Raw genomic sequence first — 14,352 nt, forward strand, 5'->3', positions numbered from 1 at the left:
TTTAAACTTCACCATTTTTGCGATTTTTGCAATTTTTGTGGTTTTATGAAAATAATGTTTCTTCGAAAGAATTGATTTATTATTTTATTTATTATGTGTGTATATGTACATATCCCTTGAATTATAAATGTGTCGAAATTTTAAATATTTTTAGCTCGCAACAACAATGACAAATTGTTACATCTACAAAAAGGGAGAACTTGCCCGTAATGGACTTGAATAATATGACCTAAAACGAGAATTCAAATTTTTAAAGATGTTGACTTAATACTGACTTTAGGGAGCCACCGTGGTGCAATGGTTAGCATGCCCGCCTTGCATACACAAGGTCGTGGGTTCGATTCCTGCTTCGACCGAACACCAAAAAGTTTTTCAGCGGTGGATTATCCCACCTTAGTAATGCTGGTTACATTTCTGAGGGTTTCAAAGCTTCTCTAAGTGGTTTCACTGCAATGTGGAACGCCGTTCGGACTCGGCTATAAAAAGGATGTCCCTTGTCACTGAGCTTAACATGGAATCTGGCAGCACTCAGTGATAAGAGAAAAGTTCACCAATGTGGTATCACAATGGACTGAATAGTCTAAGTGAGCCTGATACATCGGGCTGCCACCTAATCTAACCAACCCCAATATTGACTTTATAGAATACTTAGTCAAAATTTTATTATTATTGAAAAATTTGCCAAAATTTCATTTATATAGAGAATTTTCTTTTCTATAGGAAACTTTATCAGAAATTTTCATTTCTATACGAAATTTTATCAAATTTTTATTTTTATTGAAATTATGTCAAAATGTTATTCCTATAGAAATTTTTTCAAAATTGTATACCTGTAGAAAAATTAGTCAAAATTTTATTCCTATAGAAGATTTTGTCAATATTTTATTCCTATAGAAAATTTTGTCAAAATTTTATTTTTATAGCAAATTTCGAATTTTATTTTCTATAGGAAACTTTATCAAAATTTTCATTTCTATACGAAAATTTATCAAAATTTTATTTTTATAGAATTTTCTTTTCAATAGAAAAATTTATCAAACTTTCATTTCTATACGAAATTTTGTCAAAATTTTATTTTTAAAGAAATTATGTCAAAATTTTATTCCTAAAGAAAATTTTGTCAACATTTTAATTCCTGTATAGGATTTTGTACCTGTTTTATTCCTAAAGAAAATTTTTGTCAAAATTTTAATTCCTGTAGAGGATTTTATACCTGTAGAAAAATTCGTCAAAATCTTATTCCTATAGAAGATTTTGTCATCATTTTATTCCTATAGAAAATTTTGTCAAAATTATATTTTTATAGAAAATTTTGTCAAAATTTTATTTTTATAGAAAATTTTATCTAAATTTTATTTGTATAGAACATTCTATCAAAATTTTATTTTTATCGAAATTATGTCAAAATTTTATTCTTGTAGAGGATTTTGTCAAAATTTCATACCTATACAAAATTTCGTCAAAATGTTATTACTATAGAAAATTTTGTCAAATTTTATTTTTATAGAAAATATTGTCAAAATTTTATTTTTATAGAAAATTTTGTCAAAATTTTATTTTTATAGAAACTTTTGTCAAAATTTTATTCCTGTAAAAAATTTTGTCAAAATTTTATTTTTATAGAAAATTTTGTCAAAATTTTATTTTTATAGAAAATTTTGTCAAAATTTTATTCCTATAGAAAATTTTGTCAAAACTTTATTCCTATAGAAAATTTTGTCAAAATTTTGTGCTTATAGAAAATTTTGTTAAAAATTTTATTCCTATAGAAAATTTTTTCAAAATTGTATTCCTATAGAAAATTTTGCCAAAATTTTATTCCTATAGAAAATTTCATCAAAATGTTATTCCTATAGAATAGTTTGTCAAATTTTATAACTAGACAAAATTTAACTCTATAGAAAATTTGTGAAGTACTTCTTAGGTGGTGAGGAATATTTTGTTACCAATCTACCAAACAGTTAAAAATCTACGATATTTGGTAGAATTTGACCAACTGTTGCACCCTGGCTTACGCGTTCGTTCTTCATGATCATTCAATATTAAATGAAATTTTATGAAAATGATCATGAAGAACGAACGCGTAAGCCAGGGTGCCACAGTTGGTCAAATTCTACCAAATATCGTAGATTTTTAACTGTTTGGTAGATTGGATTCTGGATTAGATTCTGCAACCGCCGGAACAATTGCCTGATTGGGTTCCATGTAATTTCTGGCTATGTATTACCAAAACTCAAGAAACCACTTTGGGTAATGCGCTTAAAGTCCATTGAGAATATATAAACTGGTATGAAGATGTAGCAAAAGCCTCTACCGGAAATTGATTTAGAAGAATAAATAAAAATGTTTCCTTTTACGAACAAATAAACCTTATGTTTTGCCCACAGTAGTATCAGAGTTAATGTGTGAAAAATCGCATTCATATTTTAAGGACAATACGCAATTTTTTCGATGCAGATGAGTTTCATTTAATAATCTCCACAATTTCGTAGTGTTCGCCTAATAGACCAACAGATGGACAGACACAAGAACATATTTGATTTGCCTTAAAAATTAAATTAAGAATGTTATCCAAAAAAAAAGGCAATAAATCTCCGTAATTTAGGATAAGAATTGGTTTTCAGTGCTATGTAGGTACTACCCGACTTGAGACTTTCCTTACTGATCTTTAATATAGAGTTTTATGTGCACAGAAAAAAATTCACGAAAATTTTCCAAATTAAAGTTTTAATTGAGTTCGAAAAAATATTCAATTAAAAATTTAATTGACTCAACAAATTTTTTTATTGAAACAAAAATCAATCACAAAAATTAATCGTATCAAATAAGTTTTTAATTGGATCAATTATTTTTTTAATTGACTTTCAATAAATTTTGTAATTGATATAATCATTTCTGTGATTGAAGACAAAAAAATATATTTTTGGTGTGTGTAGACATTTTCCTTATGAAGTATGCAGGAGAATCCCTATGGTCGACTTTGTCCCAAATTATTGTTTCCTCATTGGTTTATAAATAAACATAAACTATTATCGAATATACATTTAATTAAATTATTATATACAATTTACTCATAATTATACTAAAATTATCTCTAAATACGTTTATAATAAATTAAATTAAATGAAAACGCAATTTTCCGCATATTTCACAAACACTGAATAACAAAACAAAATCTCAGTAAATGGAATGCTAGCGATAGCATAATGACAACAAACAAAGCATATCAAATAATTTTTATCTTCATTCACTGAATTCTGTCATTTGCAGATCTCGTGGGAGTCAACAACATTGGGTTTTTGGTATACAGAACTGTTGGAACGTAATGCACAATTTCGTACCTGGATTTCAACGGACCGTCCAAGGGTAAGTTGATGCACTTAAATGTTGACCACACTTAACTAACAAAAAAGAATAATTCACTATAAAGGAGACACTTTTAACGTAAAACACACGTAGACACAAACACTCACAGACACCTATGTGTACTCAAGCTTTAAAGCCACAATTGCGGCAATGAATGAAAATGAGAGTATGTTGAAGTGTTGCAGTGGTGTGGTGGGGAGTGCTTATGTTGGTTGTTGTGTGTGTGTGTTTATGCCTGTGGTGAGTAGGTTTCTGTGAGTGTTTTCCTCTCTGTTCGTAAATCTTAATTAAATTTAAATGCTTTTCATCAGTTTTTGTGATGAAAATATGCTGGTCTTTTTGCATAGGGTTTTGGTAAACGTAAATGCTCCTTTTGAATATGATTTTGTAAGTTGATGATCTCTTTACCTTTTTGTTGTTTCGTTGTTTTTTCTTTTTTTTTAATTTTTTAATACGAGAAACAAAACAGACAACATTATCAAAATTATTATCCCCTCTTTAATTCTTATCACTTTTTCTTGTTGTTGTTTTTTTTTTTGTTTCTTTGGTACTCACATTTTTTGTGTCTCACATGTCATGGATTTTTTAATATTTGTCGATTTGGAAAAAAGGTCTTTTGGATGACAGGCTTTTTTAATCCTCAAGGATTTTTAACTGCTATGCGTCAGGTATGTATATTTTTCCATATCCATATAACTTTTTTCTTTTGTTTCTGAAACAATGTAACTATTTAAGGTAAGAGGTGAAAAAATAACAACATATGGATAAGTGCAAAAAAAAAACAAGTATATACGACCGTAAGTTCGGCCAGGCCGAATCTTACCATGGATTCCATAGAAACTTGTACTAAAGACTGTCATCCACAATCGAATTACTTGGGTTGCGGTAACACTTACCGATGGCAAGGTATCTTAAAACTTCTTAACACCGTATTTTCAATTGTAAGTTAGTCCATACGGGGTATATATTAAACAAAAAAACACCGATTAAATACGTAAATAATTCAGTTCGACAAAATTTTCTATAGAAAAAAATTTTTCTACAGAAATAAAATTTTGACAAAAATTTTCTATAGAAATAAAATTTTGACAAAAATTTTCTATAGAAATAAAATTTTGACAACATTTTCTATAGAAATAAAATTTTGACAAAATTTTCTATAAAAATTTTGGTAGATTATTTTTGGGGATCGGTTATATATAACTATAGAACGATATGGACCAATTTTGGCATGGTTGTTAGCGGCCATATACTAGCGCAATGTACCAAATTTCACCATGTACCAAATTTGAACCGGATCAGATGAATTTTGCTCCTCTAAAAGCTTCAAAGGTCAAATCTGGGGATCGGTTTATATGGGGGCTATAAATAATTATGCACCGATATGGACCAATTCCCGTATGGTTGCTAGAGTTCATATACTAACATCACGTACCAAATTTCAACCGAATCGGATGAATTTAGCTCATCCATAAGGGTCCGGAGTTCAAATCTGGGGAACGGTTTATATGGGGGATATATATAATTATGGACCGAAGTGGACCAATTTTTGCATGGTTGTTAGAGACCATATACTAACACCATGTACTAAATTTCACCCGAATCGCATGAAATTTGCTTCTCTTAGAGGCTCCGCAAGCCAAATCAGGGGATTGGTTTATATGGGGGCTATATATAATTATGGACTGATGGGGACTAATTTTTGCATGGTTGTTAGAGACCATATACTAACACCATGTACTAAATTTCAGCCGGATCGGATGAAATTTGCTTTTCTTAGAGGCTCCGCAAGCGAAATCTGGGGATCGGTTTATATGGGAGCTATATATAATTATGGACCGATGGGGACTAATTTTTGCATTTTTTGTTAGAGACCAGATACATACACCATGAACCATATTTCAGCCGGATCCGACGAAATTCGCTTCTCTTAGAGGCTCCGCAAGCGAAATCTGGGGATCGGTTTATATGGGAGCTATATATAATTATGGACCGATGGGGACTAATTTTTGCATTTTTTGTTAGAGACCACATACTTACACCATGAACCATATTTCAGTCGGATCCGACGAAATTTGCTTCTCTTAGCGGCTCCGCAAGCGAAATCTGGGGATCGGTTTATATGGGGGCTATATATAATTATGGACCGATGTGGACCAATTTTTGCATGGTTGTTAGAGACCAGACTCCGTTAGAGACCAGACTCCGCAAACCAAATCATGGGATTGGTTTATATGGGGGCTATGGACTGAATAGTCTAAGTGAGCCTGAATCTTAATCGGGCTGCCACTTTAACCTAACCTATATGGGGGCTATATATAATTATGGGCCGATGGGGACTAATTTTTGCATACTTGTTAGAGACACCATGTACCATATTTCAGCAGGATCGGATGAATTTAACAGACGGACATGCTTAGATCGACTCAGAATTTCACCACGACCCAGAATATGGGGTCTTTATGGGGTCTTACAGCAATATGTCAATGTGTTGCAAACGGAATAACAAAGTTAATATACCACCATCCTATGGTGGAGGCAATACGAGTAATAACAAATATTTTAAACTTTTATTTTTGATCAGAACAATATTCTAAGGTGAACTTTCGATGTCCATCTGTCGTTTGCAATCACCTTTCAATCCTCAGTTAATGAAGTTCCCACGGTTTTAGATTTTAAAATATTGTTTTTTAAAGGACGGTATATATTTGTTAATTTTTAAACCCTCCATCATAGGATGATGGTATACTAACTTTGTCCGTTTGTGACCTAAGATTTCTCAGACCTCATATAGAAGATGGCTGATATGTAATGAAATTTGTTCCCGCCGAAGCGCCATTTTGAAGTGACCAACACTTTGATAGCCACCGTGGTGCAATGGTTTGCATGACCGCCTTGCATACACAAGGTCGTGGGTTCGATTCCTGCTTCGACCTAACACCAAAAAGTTTTTCAGCGGTGAATTATCCCACCTCAGTAATGCTGGTGACATTTCTGAGGGTTTCAAAGCTTCTCTAAGTGGTTTCACTGCAATGTGGAACGCCGTTCGGACTCGGCTATAAAAAGGAGGTCCCTTGTCATTGAGCTTAACATGGAATCGGGCAGCACTCAGTGACAAGAGAGAAGTTCACCAATGTGGTATCACAATGGACTGAATAGTCTAAGTGAGCCTGATACATCGGACACTTTGATATTGTTTAGTGCCATTCTTACTCTCCAAACTGCCCAAGACGGAAAAGCACATCGGATTGAGATCCAGAGATGGTGGTGACCATTATGCGGTAGATGTGAAGTGAGTAACCTCCTTTTTAAGCCATTCTTGATTGACGCGTGCTGAGTTCGATGCTGCTGAGTCCTGTAGTAGAGTCAAAGGTCTATGGCCGAAATGTTTGTCTGTGTAGGTTTATCATACTCTTTAGGATAATATTCGACATTTATTTTGATCCCTCGGTCTATGAATACGTGCGGGGAGTGATCATCAGACGTTATGACGATCCACAACATTACCATCGGCGGCGCTTGAGTACTGGAAGTCATTCGGAGGGGTACATTTTCGGTAAACCTCTTTGGCGAGTAAATCCCATGATTCTGTTTATTTCTGTTCAATTTGAAATGACTTCTCATTGGAGGAAACCAAATTCGTTAACTGATCACTTTTGTGCAAGCGAAGTAACTCCTTGGCTCTTTCCAGACTAATTTTCTCGTTGAAACTTCTTTGGAACTTTAATGCCTTTATTCCAAACTCAGTTGTCACTATATTTTTTTGTTGGATTTCGATCAAATTGGTCCTCAATTTGGGATCATTTCTGGCGTTTTTATACAGAAAAAAATTTCCAATTAAAATTTTAATTGAATTAAAAAAAATCAAATAAAAATTCAATTGATTCAACAAATGTGTTAATTGAAACAACAATCAATCACAAAATTAATTGTATCAATTATGCACCACTGCCAAACTGTCACAGTGGTGAAATAGCTAGCATATCCTTCTTGCATACAACTCCAAAAAATTTTCAGCGGTGATTTATCCCCTCTCATGCGCCTTGCAGACAATAATCCAGCAAAAAAAAATTGGAAGTTCTTCCAAAACCACAACTTTAAAAGCACTTCCAGAAGATGCACTTCCAATGATGTTCTTTATTTTAACTGCCCAGGAAGTTCTTTTAATTCAATTTTTTTATAACTTGGTTTTCTCATACTTTTAATGGATAATTTGAATTTTTTTTGTTTCAAATAGGTTAAAAACAGAGTAAGAATTCATAAACTTGTACAAATCATTTAAATTTTGTCGACAAAAATGCTAAATCCAATCTGGAAAAATTGTGAATTTTTGAAAATATTTGAGGTCAAACGTTTCCGATAAGCGTTAAAATCCATTAAAAATTATAAAAAATATAACAATTATTTATTTGACAAAATATCACAGAATTTTTTAATTTACATCCAAAACATTGAATTCGGATCACACCTAAAGAAGTGATACACTTTCAGTGCAACGGCTCACAGTGGTTCCAAATCGCTTTTTTTGGAAATAATTCTGTAACTTTTGAACGGATAAAAATATCAACATAATATGTGTGTTAAAGCTGAAGTGTTTTCCTCTAAGTTTGCCAATTTGTTTTTGATGTTTTTTTTTCTTTTCTAGGTAGAACTTGTAAAGCTCTACAAAAAAGTTTGTGCAATTACCTTTTACCGTTTGCAAGATAGGGGCCCTACAATTTATTTTTTTTTTTTTTTGCAAAATTTTGACAAAGTGGGGTCAGTATTTTGAACCTAGAAGTTCTGTTTTCGAGTGGATTCGTAATTATTCTTCAGTATATGCCTTTTATTAGCCATGCGAAAATAATTGTATGTAAGCCCCATATACCATAAACCAATCCCCAGATTTGACTTTTAGAACCTCATGGAGGAACAAATTTCAAATTGATTTACGATGTCAGTATATGCCCTCAAACTATAACAAAATATATACTCCTCGATCAAGAATTAAAGTGGCGTATATGGGTATTTAATCTGCCTTTTTATGTTCGAAACTGAAACTTTTTACTATGGCGAATTATCAATTTACTATGGTGAGAAAATTGCTAGTTTGCTATACTTACTCCTTTAACAAATAAATGTTTTTTTTATTTATATTAATATGCCTAGCCATGTGGTCCCCTTTTTTTTTAAAATGCCAAATTTATTACTAGCCCCCTGGGCTAATTAAATTATACTCACCTCGATTTATGTCAAACATTTACCAATGCTGGTGAATAGTTTAGGTTTCGAATAGGTCTTCAGTCTCCATGTGGTCTATCTTGCAATTTAATGCAATTTAGTTGATTATGTTAAGAAGTTTTAAGATACGTAACCATCGATAACTGTTATCGTAACACAAGTAATACGATTGTGGATGACCGTATTTAGTACAACTTTGTACGCATTTCATGGATATATAAGATTTGCCATAGCCGAACTTTCGTCTATATACTTGTTTTTGAAAATAATGCAATACGTTTATAATGCGTAGCATAAATATCATAAGGTCATACAATGTCCATCCATATAATTTAATTGATAGCATAAAAGATAACGAATTATTAAAGGTTATGACTTCTCTTAGTATTGACGCCTACCCGAGTATTATGCATTTACCTGTCGCGATAGCAAAAGTTATCTAATGTTTACATTATTTATCACTCTAAAGGATAACAACAATACTTCCAACATCACACTTCTCAGCTCAGTTCAGTCGATAGTAGTGTTTTTATAACAACATCACAAATACATAACCCATAGTAACAATATAATCCTCTCTTGTGAGATACATATAAAACTAGTGAATGTACAACATTCCTACATTAGAGTGTGGACTAATCTGAAAGGGTATGGATTTAAAATACAACTACGAATCATAACAAATATTAAGCAAAAACAAATATAATCGATTCATAAACTTTGTATAACCGCACCTTCTGAAAGGAATTTGGACCGAAGGGTGGGTCTTAGAGGAAGATGGCTCTTATAGCCAAGTCAAATCATGTCTAAGGTTGTATCAATCTCACGATAGTTCACATAACGATCTTGCTCAGTTGGCACACAGCATCAATAGTTTCGGAAACAAATTTTGTCAAAATGTAAATTCTATAGAAAATTTTGTTAAAATTTAAATTCTATAGAAAATTTTGTCAACAATTTATTTATATAGAAAATTTTGTCAAAATTTTATTTCTATAGAAAATTTTGTCAAAATTGTATTTCTATACAAAATTTTGTCAAAATTTTATTTCTATAGAAAATTTTGTCAAATTTTTTTTTTCTATAGAAAATTTTGTCAAAAGTTTATTTCTATATAAAATTTTGTCAAAATTTTATTTCTATAGCAAATTTTGTTAAAGTTTTTTTTTATCAAAATTGTATCTCTATAGAAAATTTTGTCAAAATTTTATTTCTAAAGACAGTTTTATCAAAATATTATTTCTATAGAAAATTTGTGAACATGTTATTTCTATAGAATATTTTGTCAAAATTTATTTCTAAAAAAATTTTGTCAAAATTTTATTCTATAGAAAATTTTGTCAACAATTTATTTTTATAGAAAATTTTGTCAAAATTTTATTTCTATAGAAAATTTTGTCAAAATTTTATTTCTATAGAAAATTTTGTCAAAATTTTATTTCTATAGAAATTTTTGTCAACATTTGATTTGTATAAAAAATTTTGTCAAAATGTTATTTCTATAGAAATCTTTGTAAACATTTGATTTGTCAAAATTTTATTTCTCCAGAAAAGTTGTAAATATACCCTCTTGTGAAAAAGTTTATTGTTTTTTAATTCTAAATTAATTTTCTCTGAGGACGAGCATCGGAGATGTCTCGAAATATTGGATATTTTTAATAAAAATTATAACCCACAAAAAGAACAAAATCTATTTTTATTCACATGATCTCAAGCCGAACTAATCAAATATAATTAACAGTTTAAATGTCAACTATCAAACAATAACAAAATTTTATTTCTATAGAAAAAATTTTTCAAAATTTTATTTCTATAGAAAATTTTGCCAAAATTTTATTTCTACAGAAAATTTTATTTTTATTTTATGTCTATAGAAAATTTTATTAAAATTTTATTTCTATAGAGAATTTTGTTAAAATTTTATTTCTATAGACAATTTTGTCAAAATTTTATTTTTATAGAAAATTTTGTCAAAATTTTATTTCTATAGAAAATTTTGTCAAAATTTTATTTCTATAGAAAATTTTGTCATAATTTTATTTCCATAGAAAATTTTGTCAAAATTTTATTTCTATAGAAAATTTTGTCAAAATTTTATTTCTATACAAAATGTTGTCAAAATTTTATTTCTATACAAAATGTTGTCAAAATTTTATTTCTATAGAAAATGTCGTCAAAATTTTATTTCTATAGCAGATTTTATCAAAATTTAATTTCTATAGAAAATTTTGTCAAAATTTTATTTCTATAGAAAATTTTTGTTGAAATTTTATTTCTATAGAAAATTTTGTCGAAATTTTATTTCTACAAAAAATTTTATCAAAATTTTTTTTCTATAGAAAATCAAAAAACTCTTACGCACTTTTTTTGCATTTTGGCCGGAAAATGTACTTTTTAGGTTCTTTTCTAAAAAAACAGGCAAAAGTGCGAAAAGGCTTCGAATTCTGTTGTGAAAATAGTGCCACGCATAGAGGCAAATTACGGGCATTTTCAGCACTGCCAACAAACGAAAGTGCTGCGATTGCCCTGTTTCCTTTTTTGAATTCTTTTCTGCCCGCTGAAATGATAGCATTTTTTTAGGTTGCTGGTAACATTTTAAAAATGCGCATTCTGTACAGACAAAATGACGGCAAAGCACTTTTTTCAGAAAAGAAAACACCATTGGTTCGAGAGGAATATTTTGCAAAATCTATCAAAACATCAAGATGTTTAATAATCTACCACACAGTAAAAAATCTGTCATGTTTGGTAAAACTCTACCAAATGTGGCAACCGTGGTCCTCAAAGGCACTGCATAGGACTTTTTTGTCCGCACCCAAAATTCGGCCGAAAAGCGACATACAGCAGAGCTTATCACAAATTGCAAATGGGGTGGATAGACGACTTGGCTAGACGAAAAGGCTGTCGAATATGACCCCGAGAATATAGGTTAGTTTATAGTCGGAATTGTTTCGCCATCAACTCTGACATTCAATTGACTGCATGCTTCTACCGTCCACGTAATGAATTGTGTGGCTGGGGATTTAGTGGCGGATATTCTCAAATTTCTAGCGGTAAAATAACTGATAAGATCAAGACGTATAATAGATTGCAGATGTCATAAAAAATGGACCCGGATGCCATGATTGTAGAGTCCTCCCCATATGGTACAATCTCAAAACCGACAAAAGGGAGAAGAATAGAGAAACAATTTAGAGGTTGAACAGTGCTGAAAATATCACCCCACCTTGAGGTATACCCTCGTTCCCTCTACGAGGTCTTTACTTGTTGTCTCAAAAGTCTATGATGTACGGCTGGCGCTACATAGATAATTAAAAACCCAACGTTTGGTTCCGTAAAATTCTTCATCTTCATTGAGAGTATTAGGAAAAATTCTGAACTGCATTAAATCCCTACTTCAATCTATCGCTTTGAGAGGTATTTATATTGAAGCAATTTTTATTTGAATGTTCGTTGTTCTCTGCAATGTAACTCTTTAAGTTTACACAACTATCTCTTAGTTTTCAAATGTGCTCAATGACCTGGACCGTTGCGCTTATGTTTTTTTTTTTTCATCTCATATACGATGTTGATAAGTATGCCATTCGATAATACTTAAATGGTGACGAGTCATTTTACGTAGCTTTTATATTCATTCGACCCACATACGTCCCATACAAACACGAACATTAATGTTATGTGCTACAACAAAAACGTCAAATGTCCAAATGTTATCCTAGTGTCTCGTTCTCCATGCATTTATCTGTGGTTTTAGATGGACGTGTGTAAATCGTTTACGGCCTCTTTTAGTAGCAATGATGAGTATTTCATGTTGAGCAGATGAGAATGGCCTCTCTATGTAAGAGCTATACAATGTCGAGATTAAAGGTTTCTAAATCAACACGAGTGCTAATGATTACCACTAATGCCTATGAGTCAAAAAAATGTTTACATACACTTTGATTCGAACATATAATTCAATATCTAAGTTGACAAAGCTTTAATATGGATTCCAGTAATGGGCGTAGATAAATTTGGTAGATTGGTCGAATTTAGAGGTTTTGGTAGATTTTGCATAACATTCTTCTTCAATTAAGAGGCAATTCACTTTATTTTGACAACATTTTCTATAGAAATAAAATTTTGACACAATTTTTTATAGAAATAAAATTTTGAGAAAATTTTCTATAGAAATAAAATTTTGAGAAAATTTTCTATAGAAATAAAATTTTGAGAAAATTTTCTATAGAAATAAAATTTTGAGAAAATTTTCTATAGAAATAAAATTTTGTGAAAATTTTCTATAGAAATGAAATTTTGACAAAATTTTCTATAGAAATAAAATTTTGAGAAAATTTTCTATAGAAATAAAATTTTGAGAAAATTTTCTATAGAAATAACATTTTGAGAAAATTTTCTATAGAAATAAAATTTTGACAAAATTTTCTATAGAAATAAAATTTTGACAAAATTTTCTATAGAAATAAAATTTTGAGAAAATTTTTTTAAGAAATAAAATTTTGAGAAAATTTTCTATAGAAATAAAAGTTTGAGAAAATTTTCTATAGAAATAAAATTTTGACAAAATTTTCTATAGAAATAACATTTTGACAAAATTTTCTATAGAAATTTTCTATAGAAATAATATTTTGAGAAAAGTTTATATAGAAATAAAAATTTGAGAAAATTTTCTATAAAAATAAAATTTTGAGAAAATTTTCTATAGAAATAAAATTTTGAGAACATTTTCTATAGAAATAAAATTTTGAGAAAATTTTATATAGAAATAAAATTTTGAGAAAATTTTCTATAGAAATAAAATTTTGACAAAATTTTCTATTGAAATAATATTTTTGCAAAATTTTCTATATGGTAATTCCAAAGTATATGACCCCTTAACAGGCACATCAACTTTAAAAATCGACACCCTAAAACGCTTAGATTGTAATGATGTTTAATGTTCTCATATCGAATAAAAGTATGCAAGAATTATGCAATAGAATATAGCTTTTCGTTTATGTTTTTTTTTACCCACAATAAATGATTTCAAACACAAAAATCGTTTAAGTTTTTATATTGTAACGACCGTTACTTTTAAAAAGATTTTTTTTTTGATAAATAATTTTCTTTGATTTGAAAACAAACCTATTACTGAAAGAAAACATTACAAAGAATTTAATCAGATTTTTTACTTGACACATCCTGTGCAAAATTTTACAATACATGATATTTGTTTCCGAAATATGAAAACAGCACATTTATAAAGTAACCACCGTTACTTTTTTGATGGTCAAAAATAGTATTGAAATTAGATTTTTTATGAATGCTTTCGGCTGCTACCGAAGCTTGAACTTTCGTAGGTCCAAAATTAAGCAATCCTCGTGACATATATTCCTAGGGAGGAATTTTATTTAAAAATCACAGAATATCGGTAACGACCGTTGACAAAATTTTCTAGAGAAATAAAATTTTTGCAAAATTTTCTATAGAAATGAAAGTTTGACGAAACTTTCTATTGAAATAAAAGTTTGAGAAAAATTTCTTTTTAATTTTATTTAATTTGGTAGATTTGTGGTAAAAATTTTTTTAAATGTTGGTAGAATATTTTTGGCACGTGTGGCAACCGTGGTGCTGAGTGCGATGGTGCTGAATCCTGTTTGAATGTCCATGGTCTGCTGCCCAAATGTTTGTTTGCTCGGAGTTTCAATACTAGTCACCATCCAAAAATAACGTTTTGCTCTTGAAACATGTTTGTGGTGATCATATTCCTTCTCTGGGTGTAACTGG

General features: G+C 30.2%; 1 protein-coding gene across 1 annotated transcript in view; it reads left to right on the forward strand.

Moving 5' to 3' along the window:
* The window catches only part of Dhc1 (dynein axonemal heavy chain 1), a 154,695-nt gene that overhangs the window by 114,953 nt on the left and 25,390 nt on the right, over nt 1-14,352 (forward strand). Inside the window, exons 31-32 of the mRNA XM_075289651.1 lie at nt 3,271-3,366; nt 3,978-4,034. Of these exons, the coding sequence (XP_075145766.1) occupies nt 3,271-3,366; nt 3,978-4,034 (153 nt within the window). The remainder of the gene's footprint in view (nt 1-3,270; nt 3,367-3,977; nt 4,035-14,352) is intronic.

This window comes from Haematobia irritans, chromosome 1 (assembly GCF_050003625.1).
Source record: "Haematobia irritans isolate KBUSLIRL chromosome 1, ASM5000362v1, whole genome shotgun sequence".
NCBI lineage: Eukaryota > Metazoa > Arthropoda > Insecta > Diptera > Muscidae > Haematobia > Haematobia irritans.